The sequence below is a fragment of the Capricornis sumatraensis genome, chromosome 11 (genome assembly GCF_032405125.1).
Source record: "Capricornis sumatraensis isolate serow.1 chromosome 11, serow.2, whole genome shotgun sequence".
NCBI lineage: Eukaryota > Metazoa > Chordata > Mammalia > Artiodactyla > Bovidae > Capricornis > Capricornis sumatraensis.
In genome coordinates, this window is record NC_091079.1 from 50,226,073 (window position 1) to 50,246,262 (window position 20,190).

The window sequence follows — 20,190 nt, forward strand, 5'->3', positions numbered from 1 at the left end:
TTTTTGGAGCTCCAAAATCACTGCAGATGGTGATCGCAGCCACGAAATTAAAAGACGCTTACTCCTTGGAAGGAAAGTTATGACCAACCTAGATAGCATATTGAAAAGCAGAGATATTACTTTGCGAACAAAGGTCTGTCTAGTCAAGGCTATGGTTTTTCCAGTGGTCATGTATGGATGTGAGAGTTGGACTGTGAAGACAGCTGAATGCCGAAGAATTGATGCTTTTGAACGGTGGTGTTGGAGAAGACTCTTCAGAGTGTTGGACTGCAAGGAGGTCCAACCAGTCCATCCTAAAGGAGATCAGTCCTGGGTGTTCTTTGGAAGGACTGATGCTGAAGCTGAAACTCCAATACTTTGGTCACCTCATGTGAAGAGTTGACTCATTGGAAAAGACCTTGATGCTGGGAGGGATTGGGGGCAGGTGGAGAGGGGGACGACAGAGATGGCTGGATGGCATCACCGACTCGATGGACATGAGTTTGAGTGAACTCCAGGAGCTGGTGATGGACAGAGAGGCCTGGCGTGCTGTGATTCATGGGGTCGCAAAGAGTTGGACACGACTGAGCGACTGAACTGAACTGAATGTCTTTAATTAGGTCCCAACCTCCCTGATACTGAATGCATGGGAAAGGGGTGATCTGCCTTAATATGAAAAAGATTTGAGATTTCATGTTTTTATGTTTAATATGAATAAGTAATGTAATAGGGCTGTAAATAATACTGTGATTTGGGGTTGTATTAATAGAACATAGTATCAAGAGTGAGAAAATGCTTATTCTGCCCCAGGTCTTCTCTACTGATCAAATCACACCTTAGTACTATACTGAAAAGGAATATTAACCAAATTTGGTCACAGTATAGTACTAACGTGATTTGATTCAGTATCAGGGAGGACACAGCCAGGATGATAAAGGGCATGAAAATGATGTCACATGACATATTAAAAAAACTAGGAGGGACTTCCCTGGTGGTCCAGTGGTTATAACCTTACACTTCCAAAGCAGGGGGTGCAGGTTTCTTGGTCAGGGAACTAAGATCCTGTATGCTGTGGAATGTGGCCAAAAGAAAAATAGAACTAGGAATATTTATCTTGGGGAAAATAAACTATGGAGCAACTAGAATAGTTGTCTTTGAATATCTGAAGAGCTGTCCCGTTTAAAAGTGTTAGATTTGTTTTGTAATCCCAGAGGACAAAACAGAGACCAGTGGGTGTAAATTGCAGTGAAACCAATTTCAGTTTACATTTATATAATCTTTGTGGGTGAGTCCCCAAATTTTCAAGTGTGTTATTTGAAATCACAATAACCCTATTAATTTTTATTATCCCCATTTTATAGCAGAGCTTCAAAAAAAATCTCAGAAATTAAATGATTCATACAAACTCACACAGCTAGTAAATTTCTAAAGACATAGTTCAGATTTTCTGATTCCCATGTGCAACAATCATTCAAGTGCCTTAAAGCTAGCTTAAAAATAATAAAGGAATGGATTGCTTTCCGATTCTCGGTGAATCCTAGGGTAAGTTCAAAAGAGACCAAATAATAAGTATCCTGGGATGCTGTATAGAAAATTCAGTTATCTGATGGGATGTTGAAATTTGCTTTCTAAAATCTCTTCAACACGGAAATTTCAAGATTCTGTGAGGACTTCCAGTGGGTTAAGAACTGGGAGAAAAGACCAAGGATGTGTCTGTAAGAGATATTTAGTTAATTTTCTAGCTGTGTATTTAACTGAACAGAACTTGGGGAGGGTAATGTGTAGAATAATAAAGAAAAACCAGGATAAAAGCCAATTCTTTGATAACAAATCAGGAGACTTCCTCATTCTGAAACAGTCTATTCAACTTGGTAGAAAAAAAATGCTTTGTAAAGAAACTAAAATTGTTTTTAAAATAAGAATATGCTGATCTTTAAGGTGTGGCTTATGTTCACACATATCTTGTTTTTTTCTTGCCAAAATATATATTGTCTTTATAATATCAGCATATTTTGATTGGCCTCAATTTTCTCTTTTAGAGTTTCCCTATCTGAAGCCCATGCTCGACTGAACTTAAGGAATAAAGTGCTTAAAGAAGATGTACTAATTGCAGCCTTATTATTTGAAACATCTCTAACATTGAAATATGGTAACCTATTAAGTTATTAATGATCACTATAAATAATTATATTTAAACTTAAAGATTTTTAATCTGTTAAGATGTTACATATATATTAAATATTATTTTAAAGAATAATAAATTTTTACAAGATAAGTCCAGTTTGAATTTAAACATTTAATTATTGTTTACAGGTCTTATCATTATCTGATATTAAGTTCCTAATCATCCATGGTTATTCCTATACTTTAACTTTTGCATTGCTTAGAAAATTCTGAAAAAGTGCTTAATATGATGCATGAAATGATTTTAAATTTATCTCCCTTTTACATTAGCATGCAACATATAATTGTCAAGCAAATCCCCCACAGTGGAATTAGACACTAAGCCAGAAAAAATACGATCAACTTGTATCACCACCTTTTCTGAATTACTAGTTATAATACTGCGACTATAGCATTTAATTATCTGAAATCAAAGGAGCTTATTATGGTTTTACTAATAAAAATCTAAAAAGAGCTGTTAAAGGTGAGAGTAAAGAGAATTATCCTTATAAAGTTCTTTTTGAATTATTCAGCTCAGTTCAGTCACTCAGTTGTGTCCGACTCTTTGCGACCCCATGAACTGCAGCACGTCAGGCCTCCCTGTCCATCACCAACTCCTGGAGTTTACCCAGACTCATGTCTATTGAGTCAGTGATGCCATCCAACCATCTCATCCTCTGTCATCCCCTTCTCCTCCTGTCTTCAATCTTTCCTGGCACCAGGGTCTTTTCAAATGAGTCACCTCTTCACATCAGGTGGCCAAAGTATTGGAGTTTCAGCTTCAACGTCAGTCCTTCCAATGAATATCCAGGACTAATCTCCTTTAGGATGGACTGGTAGGATCTCCTTGTAGTCCAAGGGACTCTCAAGAGTCTTCTCCAACACTACAGTTCAAAAGCATTAATTCTTTGGTGCTCAGCTTTCTTCATAGTCCAACTCTCACATCCATACATGACCACTGGAAAAACCATAGCCTTGACTAGACAGACTTCTGTTGACAGAGTAATTTCTCTGCTTTTGAATATGCTATCTAGGTTGGTCATAACTTTCCTTCCAAGGAGTAAGCATCTTAATTTTGTGGCTGCAATCACCATCTGCAGTGATTTTGGAGCCCCCTCCCCCCACAAAAAGTCAGCCACTGTTTCCACTGTTTCCCCATCTATTTGCCATGAAGTGATGGGACCAGATGCCATGATTTTCGTTTTCTGAATGTTGAGCTTTAAGCCAACTTTTTCACTCTCCTGTTTCACTTTCATCAAGAGGCTTTTTAGTTCCTCTTCACTTTCTGCCATATGGGTGGTGTCATCTGTATATCTGAGGTTATTGATATTTCTCCTGGCAATCTTGATTCCAGCTTGTGCTTCATCCAGCCCAGTATTTCTCACGATGTTCTCTGCATATAAGTTAAAGAAGCAGGGTGACAATATACAGCCTTGACGTACTCCTTTTCCTATTTGGAACCAGTCTGTTGTTTCATGTCCAGTTCTAACTTTTGCTTCCTGACCTGCATACAGCTTTCTCAAGAGGCAGGTCAGGTGGTCTGGTATTCCCATCTCTTTCATAATTTTCCAGTTTATTGTGATCCACACAGTCAAAGGCTTTAGCCTAGTCAATAAAACAGAAATAGATGTTTCTCTGGAACTCTCTGGCCCTTTGATGATCCACCAGATATTGGCAATTTGTATTATTATGAGACGTTAATTTTGATGAGATATACTATCCTTCAAACATTGGGTCTGCTAACATAACAATAAAACAGCCAGTTATTTTACCAGGAAAATGGTTTTTATTCAGGAGCAGGAAAGAATAGCGATTCAGGACATCACAAATCTGGTAACTAACATATAAGTCTGGTAAAGCAAAGGAAAAGAAACTCTTCTATAGAGAAGAACAATTCAGAGGGTTGTAACAGAAAGTCCATTGGAGAAAACTGGGAGTTCCAAGTTTAGTGTCTTTTCATTGGATACATTGTGACAGTCTCTCTTTGGCAGAGCTGTTGCCAGGCAAGGAGAAAAATCTTTCAAATCTTCCTTCCTCCTGCTGGTGGTACTAGAGTAGTGTCGCTTCTTGTTGGAGAGGCAAGATATGTTTCTTCCTGTTGGGATCTATATTGATGTTGAGAGGTACCTACCTGTATGAGAGCTCCCCCTTCTGGTCTCCTGACTCCATTTTAGTGAGATTTTTACTCTATTTTCAGTTCCAGCCCTGGGCAATAAAGTATTAACACCGACTTTTCTGTGTGTATATATTTAGTGTTTTAATTTGCTTCAGATTCAATTTATAATAATTTTTCACAGACATCCATTAGAACATTAGAACTTTGTTCTTATCTCAGTCAAGAATTCTTAACCTAGGATCCATGGATACTGAGAGTGTCCTAGGGGCTTGTGAATCCCTAAGTTACATGTGAATTTGTATCTGTATTTGCTTTCTACCTTCTTGCTTAGGAAGAGGAATCATTAAGTTTTATGGAGTATGTCTGAGAGTTTCATGACCCTCAGAAAATGTTAGTTATTATCCTGAATTAAGAACTTCCCTGGTGGCTCAGACAGTTAAGAGTCTGCCTGCAATGTAGGAGACCTGGGTTCAATCCTTGGGTCAGGAAGATTCCCTGAAGAAAGAAATGGCAACCCACTCCAGTATTCTTGCCTGGGAAATCCCATGGACAATGGAGCCTTGCAGGCTACGGTCCATGAGGTTGCAAAGAGTCAGACATGATGGAGCAACTAACACATTCACTCACCAAAAAAGAAAATCAGTTGTTCCCAACCAGCAATAAATAAGGATATGTATTTTTGTTTGTAATTTGCTTTATCTTTAAATTCTTATTCTGTATTTTAAAATATACTTGATAAAATTTAAGACATTATGTACTATGAAGAAAAAATGATGCCAATTTTACTGTGACAAACTATCACCATCAAAATGTTAATTCAAAACTAGATTTCAGTAAGAAGATAAAAATGTATGTTTTTGAATTTGAATTTGTTGTAGAACTATCTTACTACAATGTTCAGGACTCCTGTGACTGAATATGGCTATTTTCGCTTGATAACTATCTATCAAGACTTTACTGAAGCATTTAATAAAGCTTTTGTTGAGGGAAATAAAGCTATGTGAAGTTTTTCCTTTAGTTACTTTTTGTTTCCATAATGAGTGTCAGTGAGGTATATTCTTTTTTTAAGTCTTAAGCAAAATGATGTTAAGAACTCCATTAAGTGTTACTTTAAAGACAGGAAAATAAGCCCTACTCAGGGATGTTTTTCTAGGATGCAAAAACCGATACCTGTGCTTGTGAACTGGATTTAGGAGTTGGGGCAGTGGAGAGAAGGAAGAATTAAAGAAAACTCTCAGGTTTCTGCCTTGAGCAACTGAGTGGATCATGTTCCCATTTACCAAGACTAGAAAGAAAGAGAAAAGCTTGGGTCCAGTTGTTGTTGCCGTTCCATTCCCTAAGTCAAGTCTGACTCTTTGCAACCCCATGGACTGTAGGATGCCAGGTTCCTCTGTCCTCCATTCTCTCTTGAAGTTTGCTCAGGTTCATGTCCATTGAGTTGGTGATGCTATCTAACCATCTCATCCTCTGCTACCCCCTTCTCCTTTTGCCTTTAGTCTTTCCCAGCATCAGGGTCTTTTCCAATGAGTTGGCCCCTCATCAGGTGGCCAAAGTATTAGAGCTTCAGCAATAGTCCTTCCAATAAATATTCAGGGTTGATTTCCTTTAGGACTGACTGGTTTGATTTCCTTGCAGTCCAAGGGACTCTCGAGTCTTCTCCAACACAACAATTTGAAAGCATCAGTTCTTTGGCACTCAGCCTTCATGATCCAGCTCTCACATCTGTACCTGACTACTGGAAAAACCATAGCTTTGACTATATGGACCTTTGTTGGCAAAGTGATGTCCCTGTTTTTTAATATGCTGTCTAGGTTTGTCACAGCTTTTTTTCCCAAAGAGCAAGCGTCTTTTAATTTCATGGCTGCAGTTACCATATGCAGTGATTTTGGAGCCCAAGAAAATAAAATCAGTAACTGCTTCCACTTTTCCCCCTTCTATTTGTCAGGAAGTGATAGGACCGGATCCCATGTACTTAGCTTTTTGAATGTTGACTTTCAAGCCAGCTTTTTCATTCTCATCAAGAGGCTCTTTAGTTCCTCTTTGCTTCCTGCCATTAATGGTATCATCTGCATATCTGAGGTTATTGATATTTATCCCAGAAATTTCTATTCCAGCTTGTGTGTCTTCCAGCCCAGCATTTCACATAATGTACTCTACATAGAAGTTAAATAAGCAGGATGACAATATACAGCCTTGTTGTACTCCTTTCTCAATTTTGCACCAGTCTGTTGTTCCATGTCCAGTTCTAACTGTTGCTTCTTAACCTGCATACAGGTTTCTGAGGCGGCAGGTAAAGTGGTCTGGTGTTCCCATCATTTTAAGAATTTTTCACAGTTTTTGTGATCCACACAGTCAAAGGCTTTAGCATAGTCAGTGAAGCAGAAATAGATGTTTTTCTGGAACTCTCTTGCTTTTTTGATGACCCAGCGGATGTTGGCAATTTGATCTCTGGTTCCTCCACCTCTTCAAAACCCAGCTTGTTGGGTCAGGGGTACAGTTACAGTACAGTTCAGTCGCTCAGTCGTGTCTGACTCTTTGCGACCCTATGAATCGCAGCACACCAGGCCTCCCTGTCCATCATCAACTCCTGGAGTTCACTCAGACTTGCGTCCATCGAGTCAGTGATGCAATCCAGCCATCTCATCCTCGGTTGTCCCCTTCTTCTCCTGCCCCCAATCCCTCCCAGCATCAAAGTCTTTTCCAATGAGTCAACTCTTCGCATGAGGTGGCCAAAGTACTGGAGTTTCAGCTTTAGCATCATTCCTTCCAAAGAAATCCCAGGGCTGATCTCCCTCAGAATGGACTGGTTGGATCTCCTTGCAGTCCAAGGGACTCTCAACAGTTTTCTCCAACACCACAGTTCAAAAGCATCAATTCTTCGGTGCTCAGCCTTCTTCACAGTCCAACTCTCACATCCATACATGACCACTGGACAAACCATAGCCTTGACTAGACGGACCTTAGTCGGCAAAGTAATGTCTCTGCTTTTGAATATGCTGTCTAGGTTGGTCATAACTTTTCTTCCAAGGAGTAAGCGAATTGGGTGGAGAATCAAATTATAGGTACAAGTTTAAGACATCCTAGAGAGATATCAGTAGACAGATACAATAATCTGGGGTTTAGGAGAGAGTTTTAAACTAAAAATATAATTTAGGTATCATCAGTACAGAGATGGTACTCAAAGCCACGGAGTGGATGAAATCACTGAGAGAGACTATACAGAGAACCACAGGACTGCCTTTGAAGAATCCCAGTATTTACAAAAGAAGTTGAGGGGGAGGACTTAACTAATGAGACTGAGAAGCAGTTGTATTAGAGAAGTCAAGAAAAAAGTCTTTCAATAAAGTAGTGGAGTGGTCAACTGTATCATGTGTTGAGAATTTGAATAAGATCAGATTTGGCATCTAGAGGTTGTGGATGGTCATGATTCGAGCTGTTTCGATGGAGTTGGGATTTGGGTGGGGTAGGAAGTGAGGCTATGGAGATAGCACACACAAACTTTGAGATGTTTGACTATGAAGATGAAGAGTATTAGCTAGAGACGGATGTGTGGTCCAGGAAGGGTTTTTTTTTAAGATGGAAGATAATAGTTCATATGATGTGCAGTAGAAAGTAAACTAATGACACTATAGAAAGAAGCATGAAGTCTTTCAAAAGGAGAAGATAGGATCTAGAGCATGTGTGAAGGTAAAGGCCTCGGTTTGAGGGGAACAGAATGGAATATAATAGTCATTGGTGGGGGCGGGGGTGGGTAGATAAAGTGTGCTAGAAGAGAAACAGGTTTTTCAGGCAGTGCAACTGCCCATTTGAGGCTTATTTAAAGTGAAATCAATACCAATTATTGTTTTTATGCCTAGCAACCTGAATGCAGGCATAAACTTTTTTGTTGAAAGTATGCCTTCACATTTAGCATTTGAAGAATTTCTCATTTTTACTTTCTCCTTCTTCACTTAGGGGCCGCTGTATTTTGTGTTGCTCCAAATGCAGTGTTTCCATTTGAACAGTATAATGAAGAATATTTAGAGCAAAGGGATGTCTTTCTGAGTGAGTGCCAACAACAGCTCCAGCAGTTTATTGCCACATATGGACCTGGGACAGCTATTTTTGCTAGTGATGAATAGGCAGTCTGAGGAAATTTTTTTCTTCATTCCTTTTTAAGTATTGGAAGGCAATCTTGTGTGTACGTACATTAGAATGTACCTACATTGTGTAGGATACATTAGAATGTTATCTTAAAAAATATAAAATATTTCTTCAAATTGGTAATGGAATAAACACTAATCCAAATCTCAAAGCCAGCAGCAGAAATTTATGTTAGAATTTGATTTAAAAAAAAACAACTTCTGGTTAGCCTAGTATACCAGTGGCCCACAGATTAAAATATAAAGAATGTTACAAACTAAGAAATGAAAAAAAAAGGTAAGTTTTGTGTTTTTGTGTAGTTCCCTCTATTTGCCTCAAGATGGCAATAACACTTTAAATATTTACATTCAAAGTTAAAACCATTTTTTCCGTTATTTGTGAACTTGACAAATTGATGGGTAAACAACAGCATTTATATAACCAAAAACCTTCAATTTAAGAACTTTTCATGCTTTACTAGATATTGTCATATCTATTACATTGTTTTAGAAACCTTAATTTTAGGATAAGAAAAGGCTTTGGAAATTTTCCATTTTTAAACCAGGTTAAATGAAAAAAAAACTACACTGAATTGAGGAGCAGTAACTGGCTCCTTAAACCCAGTTGCAAGATACCAAAATGCAAACAAACCAATTTTCAAACCCTGTCTTCATTTTTAGAGGGACGATATCTACTCTGAAAAGGTAGGGACATGATGAGAAAATATACTTATAAAATCCCCAAAACCTTTTCAAAGTTTTAGTAAAAGAGTACTCACTAAAAGGAAAATGTCATCACAAAATTGCCACCTTATCAACCAAGACACTATCACACATCATTTTGTAGAAATGGGTACTTCATGGAGTTTAACCATGAAGGTACACAGCTCTGTCTAGAGGACTTTGACTCATCATTTATTATTTTACTTCCTAGCCATTCATTCAGCTGTATTTATTGAATATCCACTAGTCTCAGAGACTATAGTGTTTTCAGCAGGCAAACCTCATCTTTAAAAAAAATGTATATATCACAAATTAAGGACTTTACTTTGTGGTTTATGTATTTAGGTTTGTTTTTCGTTCCTTGAGATGAAGGCAAAACACATTTCTTTATAAAACTACGATCTATAAAATGGCATCCTCTTTACAATTAATTGTGAAGTGTTCAGATTCTGTTGATGAAAAGGACTAGTATCAAATACAGGTGAAAATTGTTTTCAAATGTCACCCCTGATGGTAAGGCATTATAAAGATATTGCTGTACACTTTATACTGATTTACCAAACTGAAATTATAACCCTGATAAAAGCAAGGATTTTATGTACTGTGGGACACAAAAGGGGAAAAACAAGATTCAGCTAAATTTAGATCATCTTGATAGGATTTCAGTTGTTGTCAAATTCGCATGCCCTGGACAGACTGGACTGTCACTACTTGCTTTAATCGAGCATACTAGTATGTATACTAGAATTAGGAAAAATTGTAATTTTCCTTAAATTAACTCCCAGATCCCTTTTTAATTCATAAATGTAAAAGCAAACCAAGAATAAAATTAAAATTTAAAAAAATCTGTAGGTCACAGGTGAAACCTTTACTTGCAAGGCGTCATTTAAGGAGTTGAGAAAATTTCAACTAGTATACCTTTGAACACATTTGAACTACATGAGTCCACCACATACAGGGTGGGTTTTTTTTTTTTTTCAGTAAACACATACTATACTATACAATCTACAGCTTATTGAACCGGAGGATGTGGAACCTTGGATACAAATGGTGGACTATAAAGCTATACTTGGATGTTTGATGCTGAGAAGGGTTGGGGCCCCTAAACCCCTCTGTCATTCAAGGGTCAACTGTGCTTGTTTTTCAGATACACAGAGGTTCTGAAGGGGGGGCCCTCAGTTATCTAGTACATAATGATTAACCTCTGCAGAAACCCCCTAAGGCAAAAAAGGGGAGTGAGAACTGGATGTACTAAAAATGCCTCCCCAGCTGCCAGCCACCTGCCACTTCAAAAGGAATCACTATCCAGAGAAGCTGGTTGTTGACAAGAATATAGTATCCCTAAAGTACTTTAAAAACAAGTCTGACCATTAACTATGAAAATGAAGCTATTTAAAGACCTGATACATTTTAAAGAGAACAGACTTTATTGACCAGCAATTAAAATCATTCGAAGATGTATTTTTCTGCATAATTTATTGTGAGATAACCGTTATATAAAATTTTAATTTTTGTCACTCGCTTTAATGCACGTCTTCTTGAACAACTCTTCATTTTTCCTTCGAAAACGTCGTGTGCCACACCTCTGGGGGAGAAACCAGAAACCAACAGTGAAAATCATTCCATACTCAAAACTTGAAAGTCATACACCTGACACACGAAGGCACCTTAAACAGGAAAGGAAATGGCCTCAGCTTTTTGGAGTTTATCAGATACTTTCAAATTGTCAACAGATGTGGCTGCGTGACAAATCATAATCACTTACTTGAGGTAATGAAGTTTTTAAGCACCACTGCTAAGCACTTGAACATTCATTTGCAGGTACTTATCTGCTGAAAAGAACAGTTCAACCTTTTTAATAAAAAACTGCATTAGATTTGAGTAATTCACATAATATATATTACTGGCATCTCAGTCTTAAAGTTATTTCTTCAAAGATACCCTCAGCTGGGTAAACGGCAAAAGGTAATTTGTCATCACTGTGCCAGTTATTAAGTATTTTGGTATTGTGCCTCAGGAACAATACCATACACACACACAAAAAAAAGCACACAACTTAACATTATAACTTTTGGTACCTTGTTACATGTGCAGCAGTCCTCCTGGTGTTTTCACAGCCATCTTCTGTTTTTGGAAAACATTTATCACAATGATCTTCATCTTCAACTCATAGGCACTGCTGCACCTAGAAATTACATATATTTCATCGTGAATTCTCATTTGCACTTGTATCTGTTTGGCATCTTATATCTAGTATGGACAAGTAGGCTCTTCCCCATACTCATCAAGAACCATTTAAGAAAAAAAAAGAAAAACTTACAATCTTTCTGACTTGCAATCAACTTTTAATAAAAAACACTAACAAGTGGAGTAATCTTCCGCTGTTTAACACACCTCTAAAGGACTGGAAGAAGCACAAGCTGGAATCAAGATTGCCAGGAGAAATATCAATAACCTCAGATATGCAGATGACACCACTCTTATGGCAGAAAGTGAAGAGGAGCTAAAGGGCCTCTTGATGAAAGTGAAAGAGGAGAGTGAAAACGTTGGCCTAAAGCTCAACATTCAGAAAACTAAGATCATGGCATCTGGTCCCATCACTTCGTGGCAAATAGATGGGGAAAGAGTGGAAACAGTGTCAGACTTTGTGGTTTTGGGCTCCAAAATCACTGCAGATGGTGATTGCAGCCATGAAATTAAAAGACGCTTACTCCTTGGAAGAAAAGTTATGACCAACATAGATAGCATATTCAAAAGCAGAGACATTACTTTGCCAACAAAGGTCCATCTAATCAAGGCTATGGTATTTCCAGTGGTCATGTATGGCTGTGAGGGTTGGACTGTGAAGAAAGCTGAGAGCCGAAGAATTGATGCTTTTGAACTGTGTTGTTGGAGAAGACTCTTGAGAGTCCCTTGGACTGCAAGGAGATCCAACCAGTCCATCCTAAAGGAGATCAGTCCTGGGTGTTCATTGGAAGGACTGATGCTAAAGCTGAAACTCCAATACTTTGGCCACCTCATACAAAGAGTTGACTCATTGGAAAAGACTCTGATGCTGGGAGGGATTGGGGGCAGGAGGAGAATGGGACGAGAGAGGATGAGATGGCTGGATGGCATCACCGACTCGATGGACGTGAGTTTGAGTGAACTCCGGGAGTTGGCGGCGGACAGGGAGGCCTGGCGTGCTACAATTCATGGGGTCGCAAAGAGTCAGACACGACTGAGCGACTGAACTGAAAGGAACAAAAGAATGTGCTTGCTGCTTAATTATACTTTTTTTTGGTAATCAAAACTGATAAGGCTCCCAGTTTAATACCTATAATGACTTGGGTATGTCTTGATCCTTTTGATTGGTTAGGCCCTAATAATTCCATAAATGATTTTTCCAAGCTGGAAATGGATTCATTAGCATAGGTAAAAATGATGGATTTATTTATGATGTTCTTTTACTGTGGCAGCACAGATTTTAAGACATGATGGTCCTAATGAGTGCTTAACCATTGCTTTTCTGTCTCAGAGCTTGACATGATGAGGTGGGCCAGGTCAAAGGTTAGATATATAAAAACACGTGTGCAGATATCTAACTAAAAACATTATTATGGCAGCTCTAACATAATTTCACAGCAGAGATACATGATGTTGACATCATTACTGGATACAGTCCTGTAGAATTAAATCCCACGTTGCCTGAAAGCATATTTATGTACTGCAAAGGGCGCGGTCAGGGCCACAGATCATGTCCCCTAGAACCCCAAGAGGATAAATCATTGAACCAGACAGCTACTGGAAATGATTTATGAGGACATTACAAATGCTGGGCCTTGCGAAACAATTTATCACTTTCAAGTCTTGAAATGCTGAGATATTTCACATAATATTAAGAACACAAACTACTGGTTATGAACATTTTCAACTTGGAAAACTTCAGTTTAATATATGATTCATAACACTTCTGACAACTACATACAGGTTCTATTTATGGCCTAAAACAACCAACACTTAGGGATATATATGTATAAAACTGCTCTCCACTCTACTCCCCTCAGAAAAACCCAAGTTTGGACACAAAATCCCAGATGATGGGCACCTCAGAAGGCATGGGATAGAAAGAAAGGAATGGGATAGGGAAGCAAATGGATGTTATGGTATTAATAATATTCCAGTTCTTAAATGGATCACTGGACTCGTGTATTTATTATGTTTGTGTGTGTTAGTTGCTTGGTCGTGTTTAACTGTTCACGACCCCACATACTGTAAGCCGCCTGGCTCCTCTGTCCATAGAATTTTCCAGAGAAGAATACTGGAGTGGGTTGCCATATTTTACTCCATGGGATCTTCCCGACCCAGGGATTCTTTACCACTGCGCCACCTGGGAAGCCTTAGTTATTAAGGACTTATATAAATTATCAAAATTTTAATCAAACGGTTATTTTGTAAAGTTTTTAAAAATTCCAATACTTAGCAATGAAAATAGGGTTCCAGTCACTATGCCTCAAAAAGAATGACTGAAATGCCAAATATAAGCTACTTCAAGCCATCACATTTGCCGTGGTGAAAGTTAACTGTTGGGATTGTTTGAGATGAAAAAACGTGTATTTCATATCGGGGGGAGGGAATAAACCAAAACACCTGACTATACTAAGTCTCATCGACGAGCACTTATAACTGTGCTTTTAAACAGACAAAAAGTCTTCCAGCTCTTGACCAGTGTCTTCTGTATCAAGTTCAGAATACACATCTTTACGTAAATCCAAGCATCTAAGGCTACAGCCGGCATTTATAGCCTAAAGGGCTTCTAACCACTACGAACTGTTCTCCAAATTCAGTGTCACGTCTCTAGAGTCTATTTACAAAGGAAGATCCAGGAACAAATAAACGGCTACATTGCGCCACTGCGCAGAGCCCAGAACTCATTGTTAGCAGGTTAACCGTGCCGCGTTAAAAAGTTTTAAAACCAACCAAAAAGTCCAGCCAAGTCCAGATTGCCTTAAGATTTAAGAGGTAATCCCTTCCCCCTTTACAGTACGTTTCCTTAGAAAGGGTAAATGAGCGCACATTTAAGGGGCCCCGAAGCCGAAAGGCCGCACACAAAGCTTTACTTGGGATACAAAAGGGCTCCGGTCGAGGCCGGGGCTGGGCGCGAGGCCACCCGCCTCGGAACCCAGAGAATGGCAAAAGGCCCTTCGTTAGTCTGAGCTGAGAACAGTCGAAATCGGCTTTTAGTAACAAGGGTCGGCTAAAACTCACAGGTAACGGTTACTCACAAAATGCGATTGAGCAGAAGGCACGGAGGAGAGCTCGAGGCGGCGTCAACCGGATGGGGGAGGGGAAGATGGCCTCCTGGGATGACTTTGAGGCCGAGGCCGCGCCGACCGCTGGGCTGTGCCCAGCAATGGACGGAGGCCACCGGGATGGGGATCCCGGGGCAGGACACACAAGGCGGAGGGGCCCGAGGCCGACCTATAGACTCTGGCACGGAGTCGGGTTCCCGGGAGAAATAAGAAAATGACCTAACTCCGCGAGGCCTTCCCCCCTCGAAGAGCGGGGAGACGTGTCCGCGGGCGTTGCCGCCACGCCCGTAAGGCAGACGGAGCCTCAGAGCCCTTCCTTCTTCAGCGGCCAAGCGGAAAAGAAAGCGCGGGGGCCTGGGATGGCGCTCCGACGCTCCAGGCCTGGCCCCGCCCCTTCCGGCCCTGGCCCCCGCCCCTCAGCCGGCGCGTGTTTGCGGTGCGGCGGCTGTACAGCGAGAGCCGAGGGGTTCAGTTCAGTTTAGTCGCTCAGTCGTGTTTGACTCTTTGCGACCCCACGAATCACAGCACGTCAGGCCTCCCTGTCCATCACCAACTCCCAGAGCTTACTCAAACTTATGTCCATCGAGTCGGTGATGCCATCCAGCCATCTCATCCTCTCTCGTCCCATTCTCCTCCTGCCCCCAATCCCTCCCAGCATCAGGGTCTTTTCCAATGAGTCAACTCTTCGCATGAGGTGGCCAAAGTATTGGAGTTTCAGCTTTAGCATCATTCCTTCCAAAGAACACCCAGGGCTGATCTCCTTTAGAATGGACTGGTTGGATCTCCTTGCAGTCCAAGGGACTCTCAAGAGTCTTCTCCAACACCACAGTTCAAAAGCATCAATTCTTCGGCTCTCAGCTTCTTCACAGTCCAACTCTCAACATCCATACATGACCACTGGAAAAACCACAGCCTTGACTAAACGGACCTTTGCTGGCAAAGTAATGTCTCAGCTTTTCAGTATGCTGTCTAGGTTGGTCATAACTTTTCTTCCAAGGAGTAAGCGTCTTTTAATTTCATGGCTGCAATCACCATCTGCAGTGATTTTGGAGCCCAAAAAAATTAAGTCTGACACTGTTTCCACTGTTTCCCCATCTATTTCTCATGAAGTGATGGGACCGGATGCCATGATCTTCATTTTCTGAATGTTGAGCTTTAAGTCAACTTTTTCACTCTCCACTTTCACTTTCATCAAGAGGCTTTTTAGTTCCTCTTCACTTTCTGCCAGAAGGGTGATGTCATCTGCATATCTGAGGTTATTGATATTTCTCCCAGCAAGCTTGATTCCAGCTTACGCTTCTTCCAGCCCAGCGTTTCTCATGATGTTCTCTGCATATAAGTTAAAGAAGCAGGGTGACAATATACAGCCTTGACGTACTCCTTTTCCTATTTGGAACCAGTCTGTTGTTCCATATCCAGTTCTAACTGTTGCTTCCTGACCTGCATACAGCTTTCTCAAGAGGCAGGTCAGGTGGTCTGGTATTCCCATCTCTTTCAGAATTTTCCACAGTTTATTGTGATCCACACAGTCAAAGGCTTTGACATAGTCAATAAAGCAGAAATAAATGTTTTTCTGGAACTCTCTTGCTTTTTTGATGATCCAGCGGATATTGGCAAGCACCCTTATTTCTTGCCAACTCCAGTCCTAATTATTGACAATTTATGTAATCTTGTGATTTTCTGCCTTTATGAGCTTCCCCCACGTTGCAGTGTGGCAGAACATAATTCAAGCACTTCTTGGAGCTCTGTCTCTCCAGGCTGCAGTCCCAACACACCCCAAATGAACACCTCTTTATTGCTGCCAGATCTCTGTTCTTGGAATTCTTGGGTAACAAATCCTAAGAAATTGATACAAAATCCAGGGCAGGATATGTTTGCCTCAAAAAAACATGGTATGAAAATCTAAACCTAGCAAAACAAATTGTGACTGTGTGAAGTTGCTTCAGTCCTGTCTGACTCTTTGCGACCTATGGACCGTAGCCCGTCAGACTCCTCTGTTCATGGCACTCTCCAAGCAAGAATATTGGAGTGGGTTACCATGCCCTCCTCCAGGGGATCTTCCTGACCCAGGGATCGAACCCGTGTCTCTTAAGTCTCCAGCATTGGCAGGCATGTTCTTTAGTGCCACTTGGGAAGCCCTGTGAATGTTCTTAATCTTATTGAACTGTACACTTAAAAATTGTTAAAATGGTAAGTTAATGTTATGTATATTTTATAACATTACAACTAAAATTTTAAAAATATTTTAGAGGAAAAAATTTCTGCACTTCACATGACTCACCTCACCTTTTGTTTCCCTTCTCTTGCTGCACACCAATCACCCTGCCCGACTCTTAAGTTTTTAGAATGTGGCAAACAACTTCCACATTTCAAGGCATTTGCTCTTGCCTGGAATTCTCTTATCCCAGTTTTTTGAGTGACTACTTTCTTTCATCTCAGCTTCTAGGTCAATTTTTCAGTGAGGCCATACTTGCCCTTCCTATCTAAAGTGTGGTGGTGGTGGTGGTGGTTTAGTCACTAAATTGTGTCTAACTCTGGCAACCCCATGGACTGCAGCCTGCCATGCTCTGTCCATGGGATTTCCCAGGCAAGAATACTGGAGTGAGTTGCCATTTCCTTCTTCAGGGATCTTCCCAACCCAGGGATTGAACCCAGGTCTCCTGCAGTGCTGGTAGAGAATACACATGCAATGCAGAAGACCCCGTTTTGATTCCTCGGTTGGGAAGATGCACTGGAGAAGGGATAGACTACCTACTCCAGTATTCTTGGGCTTCCCTGGTGGCTCAGCTAGTAAAGATCCACCTTCATTGTGGGAGATCTGGGTTCAATCCCTGGGTTGGGAAGATCCCCTGCCCTGGAGAAGGGAATGACTATCCACTCCAGTATTCTGGCCTGGAGAATTTCATGGACTATACAGTCCATGGGGTCGAAAAGAGTCAGAGGCAACTGAGCAGCTTTAACTCACTTACTCCTACAGTACAAGAGATGTCCTTCACTGCAAGTGGATTCTTTACTGACTGAGCCTCTTATTTGAAGTGGGTCCACTGTAAAACATATCCCTTTTTGTTTCCTTCATAATCTGTAGTTACATTAAAAAAAAAAAAGAAATTCTATACTTTTTCTGCCCTCACTGAAATATACATTCTGTGAGAGGAAACATGTAGTCTGTTTTGCTGACCATTTTATTCCTAGTACCTAATATAGTCTCTAGCATTTAATAAATAGCTATTGATTGAATAAATGGATCTGTATTTGACTTGGAAATTATCTCAAGATATGTTAAATTTTAAAAACTAGATGCAGAAGGTGTTTAGTAAAATCCTATTTTTTCCTACATAAAAAGAACATACATTTATTTGACTATATATATTTTTTGAGAGGTCCAGAAGGAATGTTGGCAATGTATGTCTCTAGTTGGTTTTGGAGGGAAAGTGATATTTTAATTTTTTTGGTATACTGTTCACTACTGTTTGGATATTTACTGTGTGTATGCAATTTTATAATTAAAGTAAGTTGAAAAATTATTAAAATAGTACATTTTCTCTTCTGACTGCAAAAATATACCATTTCTATTTGCCCCCTTTCTATTTGAAGATTTGCCCCCTTCAGCCATCATTCCCTTATTAACATCATGACAAGTGTTCAGTATTCTCCAGCAAGGAGCACCATCTTAGAGGTTGCCAGTCTCTAGGTTGCTGAAGTGAGTTAACGCTGCCAGTTGCAAATATAACTAAAACCACTTCAAAGGGAAAGTTTCATGGTTTATATGATATGTGTACACGCGTGTGTTCAGTTGTGTCCGAATCTTTGCAACCCCATGGACTGTAGCCTGCCAAACTCCTCTGTCCATGGAATTTTCCAGGCAAGAATACTGGAATGAGTTGCCATTTCCTCCTCCAGGGGATCTTCCCGATCTAGAAATTGAATCCTCATCTCTTGCGTCTCCTGCATTGGCAGGTGGATTCTTTACCACTGTGCCACCTGGGAATCCCTAAATATAACGGTTTATCCAAATGTAACTTAAAAAAAAAATAGCTATTTTTTGACAGTATAACTTGGATTATCTTAGAAAATTTACATTTGGTAGACATATATGTGGATTCAGGGCATACAGGGTATTATTTCCTTAGAAGCTGTCAGAATCTATCATCTGCACTTCCACATGTAAATCTCATTAGTAAATTAATACATTTGGCCTTCAGTCTTTTTCATATTAGTGAATGACTCAGAGAACCGGGTTCGCCTCGATGTTTGCAGCAGAAAATGAGGTTGGAACTGGAAGGAAGTGGCTATAATAACCATATGCTTGTGCTTTCCCTGGCTCAATGGTAAGCATGTCAAAATAGAGTTAAGCAAGAGAAATGTAAATGACCCTAGTCATAACTGCATGACTTTCATATATATGATCCTTTTACCTCCAGCAAGATTATTTTTAAACATAATATTGACATTAAGATAATCATAGCATTTATACCTCTCGTCAAGGTTAAAGTTCTAAATCTGTGAAAAATACATTAAATTGTCAGAAAATAGGGCACTGATCTGAATGAAAGTTGATTCTTAAACACTTGAAGTACATGAACTTTACTGAGATAATTTCAGTGAAAATTACCTAAATTACTTACGATTTTTGCCCGGATCTAAAATAATGAGTGGCTTTAATAGTCAGTGTGAGACTCTAGGGTTTTCCTTTTCTGTTTAAAAATTTAACTTTTGTGTAAGGCTTGCAAACAACTACTTCAATCCTATGACAAATTCTGAATGTAATGGAATTAAAATTTAAATTATTCAAGCTGACCAATGGGACCTGAGGGGAAGTCTGCTAGGGGAATTCAGGGAAAGTTTTGTTCTTTGATGAAAAGGCACATGTGGGAAGAAGCAGCTTTTCACCCCCTACATATGATCACCATCCATCATCAGTGAAAGAATTCCTGGCATCGCCGCAGCCCTTTTGTTAAATGAGGGGAACTTCTGTTGATGGCAAAATGGGAAGAGAAGGAACCAAGCAACTTAAAAATAGTCAGCAAGTTAAGCAGCCAGGAAGCCTCTCCAGCTTCTTCTTATGTGAAATAATATACTTTCCTTACTGTTTAAACAAAAATTGTTTAAGAATGACTACATAGAGAATAGAGAATGTGGAACTGAAAAATTCAAACTAAGGTTAAAGTATGATGTTATTGTACCTCTGTGATGATCTAATATGAATTATGTCCTGAAATTAACACCTCATTAAACATAAATACAGTGGAGATTCTGAATGTTTTTTCCTATGATGTCTCCTTGTACGTAGGCATGAATTTCTCTATGTCTGCTGGTGTTTTGGTAAATAAAAGCTCAAAACAACAACAAGAAAAGAGTAAAACCCAACTCCCCCCCAAACAAAACCCTTATTTGTAGCATTTGCAGATATCCATGCTGTTAATTGGGCTTCCCTGGTGCTGCAGCAGTAAAGAATCCACCTGCAACGCAGAAGATGTGAGTTCGATTCCTGGGTGGGGAAGATCCCCTGGAGAAGGAAGTGGCAACCCACTCCAGTATTCTTGCCTGAAAAATCCCATGGACAGAGGAGCCTGGTGGGCTATAGCCTATGGGGTCACGAAGGAGTCAGACACGACTCAACAACTAAACGATGAAAATAACAATGCTGTTAATATATCATGGTGATTTCAAGCTACTAACAACTGGCTCACAAGATACCTGAATACTTGAATAATTAACAACTAGCTTTCCTAACACACCATTGTCTCTAGAGGCTGAACTGCTGGGTTTAAGGATCTAAGGATAAATTCATCTTCAT

At 39.8% G+C, this 20,190-nt stretch overlaps 1 protein-coding gene and 1 non-coding gene across 2 annotated transcripts in view; one reads left to right on the plus strand and one right to left on the minus strand.

The window, feature by feature from the left end:
* MCMDC2 (minichromosome maintenance domain containing 2) overlaps window positions 1-8,379 on the plus strand; it is a 35,475-nt gene extending 27,096 nt beyond the window's left edge. Inside the window, exons 13-14 of the mRNA XM_068984033.1 lie at window positions 2,019-2,128; window positions 8,213-8,379. Of these exons, the coding sequence (XP_068840134.1) occupies window positions 2,019-2,128; window positions 8,213-8,379 (277 nt within the window). The remainder of the gene's footprint in view (window positions 1-2,018; window positions 2,129-8,212) is intronic.
* Window positions 8,380-11,004: 2,625 nt separating this feature from the next.
* LOC138088861 (small nucleolar RNA SNORD87) lies at window positions 11,005-11,091 on the minus strand. Its single transcript, XR_011145766.1, has one exon. It is a non-coding gene; the product is annotated as a small nucleolar RNA SNORD87 (small nucleolar RNA).
* Between the last annotated feature and the right edge of the window lie 9,099 nt (window positions 11,092-20,190).